The 17,074-nt window shown below is 42.5% G+C and overlaps 1 protein-coding gene across 2 annotated transcripts in view; it reads left to right on the plus strand.

Annotated features, from left to right (window-relative positions):
* Window positions 1–13,356, plus strand: part of Slc27a2 (solute carrier family 27 member 2) — a 69,770-nt gene extending 56,414 nt beyond the window's left edge. For both annotated transcript variants that reach the window (XM_074065917.1, XM_020183647.2), the window contains exons 5-10: window positions 3,009–3,203; window positions 4,689–4,779; window positions 5,377–5,575; window positions 6,971–7,068; window positions 11,328–11,458; window positions 12,876–13,356. In XM_074065917.1, the coding sequence (XP_073922018.1) occupies window positions 3,009–3,203; window positions 4,689–4,779; window positions 5,377–5,575; window positions 6,971–7,068; window positions 11,328–11,458; window positions 12,876–13,052 (891 nt within the window). In that variant the 3' untranslated portion in view covers window positions 13,053–13,356. The remainder of the gene's footprint in view (window positions 1–3,008; window positions 3,204–4,688; window positions 4,780–5,376; window positions 5,576–6,970; window positions 7,069–11,327; window positions 11,459–12,875) is intronic.
* Window positions 13,357–17,074: the final 3,718 nt, after the last annotated feature.

Raw genomic sequence — 17,074 nt, forward strand, 5'->3', positions numbered from 1 at the left:
GGCTCTGTTTCTTCAAGTGTAATACAGGGAAAATATTTTATGATCCAGTACATTCCAGAAAAGTTCTTTCAGAAACTTAAGTATGATACTATGATCAGTAGACAAACCCTCAATAAAAGTTTTCTGCTTACCTTAATTTCCTGGCACTTCACATTCCTTTTTTGGACACCCTGGACTCCCTTCATCAGTCATTAAATCCCAGTGTGAACTAAAGGTCCCTGGGTGTGTTAGCTTGCTACATCTCAGCTCTAATGTGAAATAGGTTTGATCCTGATTAAAGAAAATGAGCAGATGACCCTTGACCTAAAAGTCAGCCCCTTAGAGAAGCACTTTTTCCCCATGGGAATAGCTGAAGTCAGTCCAGGCCACTGGTAAGCAAAAGCAGTAGTTGAGAAGCAGGCAGATTAGAAGGTTCCAAGATCTTCCATTTGTGTCCACAAACAATTGTAGCTTGGAACTTTAATCCTTCCACTAGTGTAATTAGATCCCTCAGCTGTATGGTAAAAACTGAGTCCTTGGTGCTATGATTATAAACCTAGCTACCTGCCACCCCCAGGTGTCAGCTGCACCTGTGTGGCTGGCCAGCTGCCCACATACCCAGGGCACCTGCACCCTGCACCCTGGGCCTGCCCTTATACTGATGTCCCAGCGGCTAGCTTCAACAGGGAAGTTGAGGGCTTCCTGCTGCAGGCTGTTTTGCTGCAGGTGTTATGCTATAGCAGAGCACAGGTCCAGGCCCTGTGAAGGATTTGGAGATATATTTGGCACCATCTAATGGGGAGATAGGTGATCACCATCCAGTGAACTAAGCGTTCGGGAGAACCAATCATGAGCTATGTTGGAAATAAGTAGTCTTGGGTTTACTCATGGGAATTTTATTTCAGAGCATCTCACACAGGCCTGGGAACAGGTAAGCAACCAGGTCAGGTGGTTATTGTTAAGTAAACGTAAGCATTTTTCAAATATTCAAGAAATTTTATCCTCAGAGTGGCAGGAGGAGATAAAGTAGGGAGCAGTCTCTGAAAATCTGATAGTCCTTACTGAGGGGAATAGCCCCTTATGGTCAGGGTAACCCTACAGTTCTTTATCCGAATGGGAACACAGGAGAATGAACACACCAAGACAACGGCACAGCCAGAACTGGCCCTAGCAATCAGACATCTGATCACCTTCCTGACAGGTACTTGGCAGTTTTAAAAGGGAACAGATTCACTGACCTGTGGACCTATGGAACAGATCGAAGAGATTGGATTCCTATCAGTCAAAACGTCTAGGACACATGCAAGTTCAAAATGCATCAAGGCCACTCTCCTGAGCTCCATCATTAAAAGCCACAGGCATGAGCACCCTAGCCTGTCTTTATACGTGTCCTTCTCAGAAAGACCACTCACCAGTCCCATTTTCATCAGTGATGGCTATCTGTCCATCTCTCTGGCTCAGAGCTTCCCCATCCAAGTTTTGATCAACCAGCTACTTAAAAATCAAATGCATGTTTGCTGTTTTCCTGGCCCCTTAACTCCTTCTCCATGGAACCAATTCAAAGTTAGTTTTGGTTCGGTTTTTACCTGCCAAAGTCTTTTCCCCCTAGAACCTTCAGTTTGTCTCTTAGAATAGTTCTTTACAAAGTAAAGAAGAGATTTATTCCAGATTTCTTTCACAGGATAGGAAAGAATACAGAAAATTCTCTGATTTAAGCAATTACTGTTTTGGTCAATAAATTAACATTTGGTATGAGAGGAGACCCTAGTTCCTTAGCACCTTTACCCTGGTTTCTGTTTGAATAAAGGTCAAAGAGTAACAGAATTTGTAAGCTAAAATTTTTCTTATTTACCTGTCTTTTCCACCATTCTGTGATCTCCTGGAAACTATAAATTGCCTTATACATTACATTAAAACTACCTTGGTTTGTATTGCTTATACTCTCTCTTCAACAAAATTAGAGACAAGGGCAAAATAGTTTCTGCTGGGTATTGAGGGGGTTGGGGGGAGAGGGAGGGGGTGAAGTGGGTGGTAAGGGAGGGGGTGGGGGCAGGGGGGAGAAATGACCCAAGCCTTGTATGCACATATGAATAATAAAACAATAAAAAATAAAAAATAAAAAAACTACCTTGGTTTGGACTTATTGTAGGAACCTCACAAATGAATATGGTTGAATGGAAGGCAACCTGATCCTCACGCCACTTCTCACTGCTTACAAGCTCTCCTTTTGGTCTTCACCCTCAAAACAGCTTTTCCTTTGTGATTTTTATTTATAGCAAAGCATCTTCCTCCCAGGCCACCTGAGCAACTGGGAGCCAGCTTCCTCCTTCTCTTTCCCTTCCCATCCCATTGGGACAGTTTCATTGTCTTTGTTCAGCTCTAAACGGTCTTGTGACCTCTAGATGTACTGTTAAATGAGGGCGTGTTGTAGACTTTTCTCTCCAGTCCCTCCAGACACAACATTAGTGCTCTTTAATGCCTTTGTGGAAAATAACTCTCTCTCTCTCTCCTTCTATTTCCTCTCTTTCTCTTCTCTTCTCTCTCTTATTGGTCTATGTTGTTTTCTCCACTGCCAAATGAAAATCATTGCTTCAGCAGTAGAAACTCTACCCAGGATCCTACTAGTTGCAAAATGTGTCCATGTCTGACAGATATTCCCATGAAGACTCCTCCATTTTGGAAATTCTCTGATGTTCACCATCCCCAAAAATATTAGTATTAACACATTATTCTAACTTTGCATTGTATGTGAATTAAATGTTGGCATTCACCTGGTTCTGTTCAAATGTCTCATCATGTCCCTTAAAAATGGGAAAATTCAAGTCTTTTCATTATTAAATCAGAGATCTGTCAGAATATAATGCATAGATTGGGGGGGTGGATAATATCTTTTGTGGGTGGCAAAAAGGTATATAGAAAGGTGAATTTGTAACCAACATAAATAGGTCATAAAATAAAGGTAATTTTAATATGTAAGTTCATGTTCCAGAGATGTTTCAATTAGGTCTTCTTTTTCTGCCCCACCACAGAAACCAAATGATCGTGATCACAAAGTGAGAGTGGCACTGGGAAATGGCTTACGAGGAGATGTGTGGAAAGAGTTTGTCAAGAGATTTGGGGACATTCATATTTATGAGTTCTATGCTGCCACTGAAGGCAATGTCGGATTTATAAATTATCCAAGAAAAATCGGTGCTGTTGGAAGAGTGAACTACCTACAAAGAGTTAAGTACATTGAAAAATGGCTGTGCACGTAACTGGTTTCCAGAATGTATAGATTTCTTAAAATTTGTGTCATGATACTGCTATAATCCCAATTTCATGCAGCATCAGATCCATGTCCCATCTGTGTCACCAAGAGAAGTTTTGCCTAGTCTCTGTTATGATGACCTCAAGAAGGTCATCTCAATTAAAAATATCCAACTTCTATTAATAACAACCTTTGCCATGTGCAACTTACAGGAAGTCTTCCTTCCTTCATTTATACTTGTACATGGTTAAACACTTGAAGGCTGCTGTGCCATGCAGCATTTGCCTTTGACTGTGCTGTGTATTTCAATCACATGAACAGCACTTTATGTACACAAGTGCGGGGTCCCACCCTCTTGGCTTTGGATTCCCTTCTTCCAAGATGTTGCCCAGGTGTTTTTTAAAGATATGTAGGGTTAGGATCGACTATGTACACCTTCAAGACAATTGTGATCATCTGGTAAACATTTGTGTTCACCAGAAGGGTATTTCTTATTTTTCTCTTTTCCCTCCTGATCGTTTTATTGCCTTGGGTATCTGGACAATCTGTGTGTCTCTCTTATAGTCAGTTGGTCTTCTAAATGTCCAGCAATGCTACAAAATTCTGGGAATATCCTGTGGAGGCTGGGCCTTCACTGGCTGGTACAGTCATTGTTGTCATCATGCTGTGGGCAACCCTTCATGCTTGACCATGAAATAGTCACATCCATGCTCTCTGGCAGACTTTGTCCCCAGGGACTGGCCAGCAGAGGACAGAGGGCAAACAATGGTCCATTGACATAAGAGGTCTGGCTCTAAAGAGCAAATCACCACATACACTAGCTGGGTGACCTCGGGTAACTCACTTATGTTCCTTAAGCCTCAATTTCATTATCTTAAAACAGGTACAAAAAGAGAAAAAATTGATCTGAATGTCTAGCCCATACTCAATGTCAATAAGGAAAAAGGATTGTTGAAAAGATGAAGTTAAGTAATTTATGAAAAAGCCCTTAGAGGCCCAATGCCTGTCAAATAATAGCCTCAGATAATTGTTAGCTATAATTATTATTACCATTCCATTCTTGATACTCTGACCTGAGCTCCAGTCCAAGAAGCCTCTCTGACAATGGGCAGCCAAACACACCCTTCACATGTCCTTCAGATCTGCACCGTCCAGTACAGTAGCCACTAGCTATGTGTGGCTATTTCAATTTAAATTAAGCAAATAAAACCTTAAATTCAGCCTTTGCTCACAATTACAGCCACTTTAACTTCACAAAAAGGAGCAGGAGGAAACTTTTAGGTAAAGTGAGAAGTGTTTTATACCTTGATCTAGGTAGTAATTACATGAGTATATAAAAAAATGTGAAATTTCAACCAAGCCCCACACTTAAGATATTTGTACTTTATGTATTTTATATCAAAGCATATAAAATTACAAAATAATTTGTACTCAAAATGATACATTTTAATTTTCCTAGAAAGTCATAACTTATGAGCTGATTAAATACGATGTGGAGAAAGATGAACCTGTCCGTGATGGAAATGGATATTGCATCAAAGTTCCAAAAGGTACAGTGCGCTTTTTGTCTAGTTAACTGTGCCTTTTCTTATCTTGACCAAGTGACTTTAATGACTACCATCATACCACGTGATAAATTTTATCAGAGTGGAGTGGGGGAAGAGGTTTATTTAAGTACCCTCAGAAATAGTTACAAAAATTCCAAACAAGTGCTAATTTACTACTACAAATAGCACAATTATAGCTAGCCTTAAAGTTATCTTAACAGCATCTTGCTTTTATAAGGTAAGAGTTTTGTAGGGGGGGGAACAAAGAAAAAAATAATATTGTTTGAAGGGACATGTAATTATGGTTGCAAAACTACAGTTAGCTTCATCTGTCTAGTTCTGTGTATAGATCATTATCCAGTAAAAGATTAGCATTAAAATAATTACAAATGTGTAGCCATATAGAATAATGCTTAAGGTAAGTGTATACGAAGTGGTGTGGAATTATATGCATGTATGTGATATATATGAATATGTGCATGAAAAATGATGCTGTCTGCAGCCATTGAGCTGTATGTCATCGGTTTTAAGAACAAGTCGATAATAAAATTTGCTTAGCTCTGGCACAAAAAAATGGCAAGTTACTTTCTTCTGTCTTAGGTGAAGCTGGCCTTTTGATTTGCAAAATCACACAATTAACACCATTTAATGGCTATGCTGGAGGAAAGACTCAGACAGAGAAGAAAAAGCTGAGGGATGTCTTTAAGAAAGGAGACCTGTATTTCAACAGTGGAGATCTCTTAATGATTGACCATGATAATTTCATCCATTTCCACGACAGAGTTGGAGATACCTTCCGGTTGGTTTTTCTGAATTATTGAGCCCAAAACAAATACAGGCACAGTTCGGTTATGGTGCTTCATAACCGCCTGTCTCCTTGGAGTGTCAACTCAACCTCTTGTATTCCCAAAGAATAAGGGGCAATGCATGAGTGTCACTCTGCAGCACACACTTAACTTGCTGAGCAACACCAGATGAGAATGAGGCAGGAAGCCTGTGTCTGGGTTTTGGAGCCTACAGTCCATCCAGCTACTTCAGCTATTTTCTTTACTTGCTTTCTTTTTTTTTTTTTTTTTTTTTGCAGTACTGGGGTCTGAACTCAGGGCCTACACCTTGAGCCTCTCAACCAGATGGGGTTTTTCAAGATAACGTCTCTCAAACTGTTTGCCCAGGCTGGCTTTGAACCACAATCCTCCTGATCTCTGCCTCCTGAGTAGCTAGGATTACAAGCATGAGCCACCAGTGTCCAGCTCCTCCAGCTACTTTCATTTGTCCTGCATTATTATTGGTCACTCTTAGGACAGCTGGGGACTTTCATACTTTTTCTAATCATGGAGCTTCTCTTTGGATAAAATCAAATGCAAACTTATGTGGAGTTGATCTGATTTCCAGTGCCTTTCTTAGCCACAGCTCCATTTTAATAAGAACATCATTCTGATACTGGAGTGTTGTTCCCGAGTTCGTGTCCTGGCATAGATGATGACTGAAGACTCTGGACCAGGAGTTAAGAGTTACAAAGCAAGCACAAAGTTTATTTAAAGGCTAGCAAAGCACCCTAATGGTTAGGACTTATGAAAGACCTTAGCCAAACAATGGCTATAGTCTAGGAGATGACATAGGGCACTAACTGGCTTAGGTCCAACTATTCAATCACTGTATTAGTGATTGGTTGGCACCTAGTCAACTTCTCATTAAATCTGACCACCTGTTCATCCCTCTCCTTATGGAACTGGATGTTCCAGGAGTGTCTGGTTGGCTTGTCCTGGCCTTGGAAGTTTGCCCAACTCATCCTAGCCATGGGGCCCACTCCCCACATTGTGCAGCTGCATCTTGTTACTGTGGTGAGAGGCTTGTTATTTCTCTAAGAAACCGGTTGTTTCCCATGCCTCTTTAGATGTCTGCTTTTAAAGTGCCTCCCTCACCCAAAATGGAGTCACCTCTCTCATTGCTCCCCTTACAATGCTATCTAAAGTGTTTCATGTGGTAAGACTGAAGTTCCACATTTCATTACCTAAGTCTATACCTTTACTTTGAGCATCTGGTAGAATGTCAGTTACTAAGTTGGGAGGTTTAGGGGACCAAGATGGGAAGACCAGTCACCCCAAAGAGATCTGAAAGAAACCCCTGCTCTCTGTCATTGCTTCCTGGGCCAGAAAGTACCAGTGACCTCAGCTAACCTTGCCTTTCCTCCCAGGTGGAAAGGGGAAAATGTGGCCACCACTGAAGTCGCTGACATAGTAGGACTGGTCAGTTTTGTCCAGGAAGTGAATGTTTACGGAGTGCCTGTGCCAGGTACGTACAAGATAATATACATCTGTGCCTGAACCCATACACTTACTGAACATGACTTTGACCAGGGAAAACTTTGTCATTACTTTCTCCTGCCAACTGGAGAATGAAACAACTCTTTCAGCCATGAGGGAGTAAGGACCTTATGTCTGCTTTGTGTACCATGATAACGGGAGCACATCTGAAGCTGCGCTTCCTCTGTAGTTCAGCCCCTCTCTGCTCTCAGGTTCTCCAGCAAGCTAAGTCTCTCAGATCCAGGGTCCCATGCTGTAACTGAGAAAAGTTAGGAGCCTGAAAACAGGGAAGTGGTGTCTTGGCGTCTGAATGAGGCAAAATGAATAAGAGCAAGTGCAGTTGCTAGGGGAAAAATAGGAAAGAGGCTGATTTTTTTTCCAGCATCTTCTATGAAAGCAGGTGTCTGACCCCACCCAGTCCAGCCACCTCAGCTTCAGAATCATCACTTGATGATTCTGCTGCCAGAGTGGGGAAGGTCAAAGTCTGACCTGGAGGCTCCAATACCTGTGGGTTATTTGGCCTCAGCCAAGTCACTAAAGTTAGGGATCGCACTGCCCCTCCAGTTTAAATTGTCAGGAGAGCTGATTGATTTTTATTTCGTAAGTACTAAACATGTATTTATCAACTATATACATGAGGGTTATGAGAATAAATCATTTAAATTATAGATGTCAGAGACAAAATTAAAACTTCCACATCATTGTCTAAATATAAGGTGTTATTATTATTCCTTCCCCCCAGAATTCAGTATTTGGAATTCAAAAGAAAAATATTCAAAATAGAAATCCAAAATTTCTTTTTTCCTGAGCTTTGACCGTTTAGCATGACCTTGTGCTGTTCTTTCATTTTTTAAAGAATATTTGAGATTTTCTGTTGCCTATTTCTCTATGATCCTGTGACACAATGGGAAGTAGGTCACCAAGTATGGCAGGATACGCAATGCTCCTCGAGTTGATCACAAGGATAATGTGCCAGACCTGAGGCTGAATTAACACAAGATCCAAGTCATGGTTGTCAGCCGTAGTACCACACGTGGCTCTTACAAACACCTCTTAAAATGCTGTGTGTGCTTCTAAATGCTGAGTTTTAAAAAATAAATAAATAACACAAAAAAAGCTGAGAGAGTCTAGAAAATAAAACTGGCCCAGTGTTCCTCAAAGGCTCATCCCCAGACCAGCAATGTCAGTGTTACTGGGAAACTTGTTAAAAATGCAATTTCTCAGGCCTATCCGGACCTGCTGAGTCAGAATCTCTGGGGTAGAGCCCAGAAGCTGTATTTTCACAAGCTCTCTAGTGAGTCTTAAAATCACTAAAGTTGGCACTGGGTGTAGTGGTACATGTCTGTAATTCCAGTGTTAGTAAGGTAGACGCAGGAGAATCACAAGCTCAAGGCCATCCTGGCCTACATAGCAAGACCCTGCCACAAAAAACCAAGGGCTGGGGATGTAGGTCAGTGGTAGAGCACTTGCCTAGCATGCAAAAGGCCCTGGGTTCAATCCCCAGCACCATACACACACACAACCAGTCTGATTTGGGGGCAATAAGAATGTTCTGGAACTAGACACTGGTGGTAATGGCATAACACTGTGAGTATATTAAATGCCTCTGAATCAAACACCTTGAGATGGTTAAAATTATGAATTTTACTTCATGTGTTTTGCCACAATTTAAAAATATTAAAGTCTAAGAAGCACTGAATCCCAGTGGTTTTCAAAATTTAACCAATCATCAGAATAGGCTGGGACCCAATGGAACAGAATGGTGGGGGTTTAAGACTTAAATCTTCACGTCTTTTTTTAAACCCAAGTGAGTCTAACAACTGGTTAGGTTTGGGAACCATTGACATAAAGCAAAGAAGAGGAGGCCAACAATCTTCAAGTGATTGGAAGACAGGTAGAACAAGGAGCTTCCGTTCCATGTTGCTCCAGTGAGCAAAGCTAAAACTGACTGAAATGATTATGAGAAAATTTTAGCCTGAGAACTCTCCTGTAATGAGAGGCACTAGCAAATGAATGGGCTCATCTCCTGGGATAGGAAATATACCACCAGCAAGGGCATATAGAAAGACTAGAGCCAGGAATGGTGGTATATTGCTATAATCCCAGCACTCAGGAGGAGGCTGAGGCAGGAGGATTGTGAATTTGAGGCCAGCTTGGCTACACAGTAAGATGAGAGAGAGAAAAGAAGAGGTGGGGAGGGAGAGGGAGAAGGAGAAGGAAGGGATATTAAGACTGAGATTCTGGTGTCCACCTAGGATCCTGGGAGAATTCTTGCAGAAGACTAGCTAGCTGAACTCTAACCTCCCAACTTTCAGATTCCATGAGTCTCAATGCCACTTGCCACCTGGTCTCCCATCTACAAAGGAGAGCCCCATTCTAGCCTGAAAATGCAGCAGGCCCATCTAAAGTACACTATCAGTCCTCCATGGGTGATTCTAAGCCAGGCCCTCCCACATCTCAGGTTTGCCTCACTTCTAGATTGGGACCTAGAATGGAGTTCACTTTTCTAGGTGTCCCACCAGAACTGTCCAGATACTCTCTAGAACTTCCAATTCTCAGTAGAACTTTCTGCACTGATGAAAATGTTCTCTGTCTTCACTGTCCAGGTAGCTACTGAGCACTTGAAATATGACTAATGTAACTGAGGAATCGAATTTTTCATTTTACTTAACTATAATTTTAGTTTTGGTGTCCTCATGGGACCGATTTGTGCCACTGTATTGGGCAGCACAGCTCTAGAGAACCCCTGGCCAGAACTGATCTTTAGGCCTAGCCCACAACTGCTGTAGACTGGAAGCTTCCTCCTGGGAAAGAACTAATCCCAATTCAATATTTGAGAGTCAGTGCAGAGGCCTGAGACATAACAGGCCCATTTGTCTGTTGGGTCACCATTGCTACTGCCAGAGCAACAAACAAAGAGCCAGTCAATGCAAAAGGTTTCTGTTGTGTCAGCCTTGCCTCAATTATAAAAGGAGCTTACTGGAGACATTTGAGGCTCCTGAGACAGGTATCAAGAACCCCTAAAGAAAGAGAGTCTAGTACCTCGCCTCCCGTGTTCAGATAAGAGGGAAACCAAATGAGGGGACATTTCTTTACCATATATATATATTTTTTCCATCTTGTTTTTTGCCTTCTTTAGAGCCATAGGTAAACACACAATCACCATGGGAAAGATTTCAAAAGCTGGGGCCCAGGTGATCAAGGACAGCTCCTTCCCCCTCTCTGGTTACAGCTGAGTAGTGCAGGGAAGTGAACCTGGACTCCCAGGGGTCTGCTGGATCAGGTAGAAGATATATTAATACCTAATTACCACTGTCCTTGTAAGAAAACACTAGTAATTGTTCTAAACACCTCCCCACTAACAGCCCTGCTATTGGCATCTGTTTTCTCTATGGAGTCTACTTTCTCTTGAAACTAGTGGGCACAAATGGGAGGATACAAAGCAACTCACCCCTGTCCCTGGCTTCACCCTCCTGTCCCGCAGCTTCCTGAAATGCAGAGAGGCAAAGCTATTAGGAACTTTGATTAACTAAGTATATCTCAAAGGTAGCGTTTGTGCCTGGAGGCGCAACAGACCTGACTTTGTACTCTAAAGAACAAACTGAACTCAGTTATTTATGGCAGTGGGGCAGGGACTTTTCACTGCGATCAAAAACCAAACAGAGCTGATGGAGCGGCTCAACCTGGTGGAGCACCTAACATGCTAAACGTGAGGTCCTGGGTTCAAACCCCAGTACTGCCCAAAGCAAACAAACAAAAAAGCACTTCCTTTAGCCACCAACACAATCTGTTCCTACCCAGATATCTCTGTACCACCTGCTAAGAAGAATGATCGTTACAAGCATAGATCTTGAGCCAGCCTGCCTGGATCCAATTTCTGACCCTGCCTAGTATTTTCTGCATGACCTTGAAAGCCACTTAAAGTCTTTAAGTCTCAGTCTCTTCATCTGTAAAATAGAGATAGCATTTGAACCTCTCTCATAAGGTTGTAGTGAGGGCTAAATGAGGTAGTCCATAAAACACACTTAGTATAGGGCCTGGTGTTTATGAAAGATTCAGTGTATAGCCAGTAGTAGTAGTGGTGACAGTATATTCATCTTAGAATAACCTGGACATATATTTGAAGTAAAAATTCCAACTATCCAAAAGGAACCTATGCCATAATGTCTCAGTCATAGTTGTGTAAACTAACAAACTCTCAGAATGAAATCAACAGCGACCACCCAGCTAATGTTTTCTCACTTCTAGGTCATGAGGGTCGAATTGGCATGGCTTCCATCAAGTTAAAAGAAAATCATGAATTTGATGGAAAGAAACTCTTTCAGCACATTGTGGATTATCTGCCCAGTTATGCAAGGCCTCGGTTTCTGAGAATACAGGTAGGACATCTGGCCAAGTTCAGTTTTCTTCTCTTCAAAGCCTCTGTCTCTTAGGGAACCGCTCCCCTTCTCCCAGGGTGACTACATTTGCCAGTTTTTCACTACCCTTTCAAGGAAGCTCAGAAAGAAATGTGCTTCAATAAGGAAGCAAAAATATCAGAAACTAAAGAAAGCAGAAATCCAATCCTAATCCCTTTCTCTGTAAACTGACCAGCCAGTATATTCAACAATGCTCTTAGCAAATTCCTCACAAACTTTGTCTCATGAGGTGTGACAAGTACTTTAAATAGAAGGCTAACCCTCCCATTTGTTGGCTCTAATTTTAAAGAACACAAAGATTCATTGAAGTCCTACACCTTTTTCTAAGGTGAAAAAAATAAATGAGGGGGAGCAGTGCTGGGGTTTGAAATCGGCCTTGCACTTGCTATGCAAGCACTTTATCACTTGAGCCATACTCCAGGCCCTTTTTGGTTTTGCTGTTTTTCAGATAGGATCTTATGGGTTTGTTTTTGTTGTTGTTGTTGTTTTGCCTGGGCCAACATCAGACCACAGTCCTCCTACCTCTGCCTCCCATGTAAGGTAGTTGGGATTACAGACATGTACAACACCAGGTTTATTTATTTAGATAGGAGTCTCACTAACTTTTTGCTTGAGCTGTTCTTAAATCTGAGATACTCTGGATCTCCACCTCCCTAGTAACTGGGATTACAGGCATGAAGAACTGCTCCACTGTGCCCAGCCCTGTAAGATAACATTTAATTGGGCATCATTAGCTAATTAGATCTATCAAACATAACTATCACTGCTAGAGGGATTTTTTTTTTTCTTTCTCAAACTTTATTCCTTTTTTTGTTAGTTTAAAGCTCTCACGTTTGGACTGTGAACTCTGTGGTTATAACTGAAGGCATGAGAAAAGAAATCTTAGATCCTCAATATTGTTGAGTGTAGGGTTATTTCTATTGATGTGCGTAAAACACTGACATTTGCTTTTCGACCAGATGGTAAAGAGACATGAAAGTGAAATATCTTCAGGTATCTCAATTAACAATGAGGGAAGCCTTCACTGGAGAAACAATTGTCTACCCCCTCCAACCAGTAGCCAGGCTACTCGTGATACCTAAAGCCTTACCAAGCACCTAGTGCCACCCCTTGGCTCAGGAATCTACACACAGGCATCTCAGTGTTGGCAGGCCCTAGCTCCCCACAGGTGATCCTAAACCTCTAAGGGAATAAAACAAATCCTTTGCATGGCGCCCCTTGAGTTTTTGAAAACAGGCTCTGTGGGTGTCTTAAAAACCAACTTCACAGCACTCAAGGGAGGCAGAGCTACCAATGAGTGGCCAAATCCCCACCATCACCACACACCCTGATCTACTGTGAAATACAACCGCAGTATGGATTGTCGAATCTTTTTCAGGATGCCATCGAGACCACTGGGACTTTTAAACACCGGAAAGTGACACTCATGGAGGAGGGCTTTAACCCTGAGGTCGTCAAGGATCCCTTGTATTTCTTGGATGACAAAACCAATACGTATGTTCCTATGACTGAGGACATTTATGACGCCATAAGTGCTAAGTCTCTGAAACTTTGACTACTCCCAGGAGGAATACTCATAAGCATTCCCAGAAAGACACTGAATGGGCCTAGTACAGTCACTTGATGTAATTTGATCAACGATTAGGAGGTACAATTTTCTTTTTTAGGAAATTACACATTAAAAGGTGGAGAGTTGTTTTGTTTTGTTTTTAATTAGACCTGAACCTTTGCAAGTGAAAAGATCTAGAGATAATTATTTTTTCAATGTGGACCTTCTCTTTGTATTTGCAAACTGAGCTTGTTGGAGGGCCTTATTTTTTTAAATACATAATAAAATAGATGAACACCAGTATATGAAACGGCAGTCTCTTATGTTCTCTGTTGACTTTATTCTAAGTGCAAACTCTGTGTCAGTTACTCCGAAGCCTTTGGTCACTTCACGGGTGTCCCACTCATAATGGTAATGGCATCCTATGTAAAATTGGTGAAAGAAAGGGAGGGTAAGCAAGCAATGAGAACCCAATGGAAATCCAAGTCTAGTGTAAGGAAGCCACCTCTCTCACCCAGAAGTGTCCTGGCCACAGTATGTAAACATCATTGTTAGTACCATCTGCAAGTTCTATACATAAAAAGGTATTCAGTAAATATTTTTTAGCTACACTAAGGGCTACGTGCTCACTGTCTTCTGGATACATATAGATAATGTGGGTGAGAAAAGCAAGTCACCAATCAGTGTGGTGAACTTAGAGACAAACACAACTCAGCTGATTCTTGTCATGTGAGAATACAGGTCAACTTTTGCTGGGATCGTCTTATTATTCAGAAAACAGAAACCCAAGTCTTTTGTTGCTGCTATTGTTGTTGACACAGGGTCTCATGTCACCCCAGGCTGGCCTTAAACTTGAGATCCTCCTGCCTCAGCCTCTCGAGTGCTGGGATTACAGGCATGCACTATCATTATGTAACCATCCAAAATTTACAATGCAAAGTCTCAATATTTTTGAAACTTCCATGCATCTTAAATAAAATGTATCTTTGGACCAGAAAATCCCAGCTCTCCAGGTGCCACCACATTGCACATGTGCTCCACACTTCCCAGGTGGGAACCGTTTTCACTCCACAACCAGTCTCTTACCCAACGAACCTGTTCAAGGACCTGGACACTTGGGTGTGGCACAGGACGGTTTGGGATTTTCTGAGGGACTCAGATAAATTCTTTGTCCTTGCCCTCAGCTGCCTCCCTTCCTGAGTACAAATCCTTTGCTACCAACTCTATCAGCTGTGACAGTTTAAGAAGCAGGTAGGTCCTTTGTGGAGGCACTAGAGATGACATGTCCTTAATCTGGAGTTTTTCTAGGCCATGAGTCACCGTCACGAAGTTTACATCCAAAAAGTAAGGCCCAAGTTCACCCCACCCTCCCTAGAATCAATGGCGATTCCTTCCTTAGAGGCCATCCTCAGATGACCAGGAGCTTGCAAGGAGGCTTGTAAGGCCCCAAGCAAGCATATCTAGGGACCTTCAATGATATATGATGAGAATAGGGTCACCATCCTTGCTCCCAATACAGTACTAGAATGTTTTTCTACAAATATCTCTAGGACTCTCCAATCTTTGAGGTGACTTCTAAAAAGACCCATGACCAGGATTCCTGCCCCCTCTTAGTAAACCTAACAGTAAACATTTCCTAAGTACTTAACACATGTAAGGGACTTGAGGTCCACCCAAGGAAAGCTCTGGAGACACTGAACCTTTGTGTAATTTAGAATGATTTCTATCTGTGTCAGCAACTAGGAATTTCTGCACAATTCTCTCTGCCCCTGCTTTATGGATCTCCCAATGAGAATTTGAACCCAAGGGAAGGGAGGCAGCACAGCCTGATTTTCAGAATCCATGTTGTGCAATTGTGTTACATGGAATCCTGTCAAAGTAAATCAGGTTGTGAGCATGGGTAAGTGAAAGCAGTGATCTCTGTCACAAGGGATACCTTTTCAGTTGAGAAGTCAGCACTTACAACATTAGCCAGAACATTAGTGCTCCTGTAACCACAGCCTGCTGGGCCCCGACCTCCTTTGTCTCATGTTTTATTTAGATCATCCAGAAACTCAGAACCTATGTCCTCTTATCCCCATCAGCTGTGCCTCCCAGCCTAATGGCTTCCTCGGCCTCCCATTTCCCCAAACCTCCATGATTCTGGGCAGGAACCACAGTTCCACTGTGACCACAGTTCCACTGTGATGGGTTGAGGTACCAACACATTTGTCTTCAACTCCTGGGTTTGTGTTTGCATAAACAAAAGTAAGAAAGATCTTTTGCCAGGTGCTGGAGGGTCATGCTTGTCATCCTAGCTACTTGGGAGACTGAGATTGGAAGGATCTCGATTTGAGGCCAGCCCAGGCCTCAAATACAAGACCCCATCTCAAAGGAAAAAAGTATGGTGGTGCACATTTGCCATCCCAGCAATGGTGGGAAGCATAAACTAGGAAGATCACGGTCCAGGCAAGCTTGGGTAAAAAGCAAGACTGTACCTCCAAAATAACCAGAAAAAAAGGGCTGGAAGTGTGACTCAAGGGGTAGAGTGCCTGCCTAGCAAGCACAAAGCCCTGAGTTCAGACCCCAGTACCACCAAAAAATGGAGAAGACTGGCCAACTGCAGTGACTCATTCTAAAATGTGATTTGTAAATGCACTGCTCATGTCCCATCTGCTTTGCAAACATTTAGTGGGTGCCTGCTATGGACCCAGAGTTGTGCTTATTAGCACCAGGGTGATGGGGTTCTCCAAGCCGAATTCAGGTCACACCTGCAAGGACAGCTGCCTATAAATTACCTTGTCACAGCAGTTGGTATGAATGCATGAGGCTGTAAAGAGGCAGCTAAGGAGAAAGCCTGGAACCATGATCCTCCCAATCTCAGTCTTCTGTGTAGCTTGGGATGACAGGCACATGCCACCGTACCCAGTTATTGGTAGAAATGAACTCTTGTGAACTCCCAGCCTGGACTGGCTTTAAATCGTGATCCTCCTTATCTCAGCCTCCCAAGTAACTGGATTACAAGTGTGAGCCACTGGCACCTAGCCAAACCTCTTTATTTGATAAAAGAAAAAACCTGAGTCCTGAGGTAAAGTGACATGCCTAAAGTCACACAGCTAATTGACATCACTAAGTGCCCATCTAGGACTTGCCAGAAAAGAGCATCACCACCTACCAATAGCTGTGAGTGTGGTCCCTAGATCAGCAGCATCAATATCACCTGGAAACTATAAGAAATGCACATTTTGCAGCCCCACCCCAGACCTACTGACTCAGAAACTCTCAGAGCAGGTCCAGCAATCTGTATTCTAACAAGGCCTCCTAGTCATTTTCCTGCAGGCTCAAGTTTGAGAAATATTGGACCATCACAGTGCTTCTCAAACTTTACTATGCATCAGAATGACCTGGGGAGCTGTCAGACCCCAAAACCCAGGCTCACCCATTACCACTAGTCCAGGATTTCTAGGAGTGGAAGACAAGGACCAATTTTTTGGGGAGAAGACTCCCAGGTGATTCCAGGGCTGTTTATAAACAAGGAAGCTTTGGTCCGGGTCATACATCTTTTTTTTTTTTTTTCATTTTTCTTTTATTATTCATATGTGCATACAAGGCTTAGTTTATTTCTCCCCCCTGCCCCCACCCCCTCCCTTACCACCCACTCCACCCTCTCCCGCTCCCCCCCTCAATACCCAGCAGAAACTATTTTGCCCTTATCTCTAATTTTGTTGTAGAGAGAGTATAAGCAATAATAGGAAGGAACAAGGGGTTTTGCTGGTTGAGATAAGGATAGCTATACAGGGCATTGACTCACATTGATTTCCTGTGCGTGGGTGTTACCTTCTAGGTTAATTCTTTTTAATCTAACCTTTTCTCTAGTTCCTGGTCCCCTTTTCCTATTGGCCTCAGTTGCTTTAAGGTATCTGCTATTAGTTTCTCTGCATTAAGGGCAACAAATGCTAGCTAGTTTTTTAGGTGTCTTACCTATCCTCACCCCTCCCTTGTGTGCTCTCGCTTTTATCATGTGCTCATAGTTCAATCCCCTTGTTGTG

This window comes from Castor canadensis, chromosome 2, assembly GCF_047511655.1.
Source record: "Castor canadensis chromosome 2, mCasCan1.hap1v2, whole genome shotgun sequence".
In the NCBI taxonomy this organism is placed as follows: domain Eukaryota; kingdom Metazoa; phylum Chordata; class Mammalia; order Rodentia; family Castoridae; genus Castor; species Castor canadensis.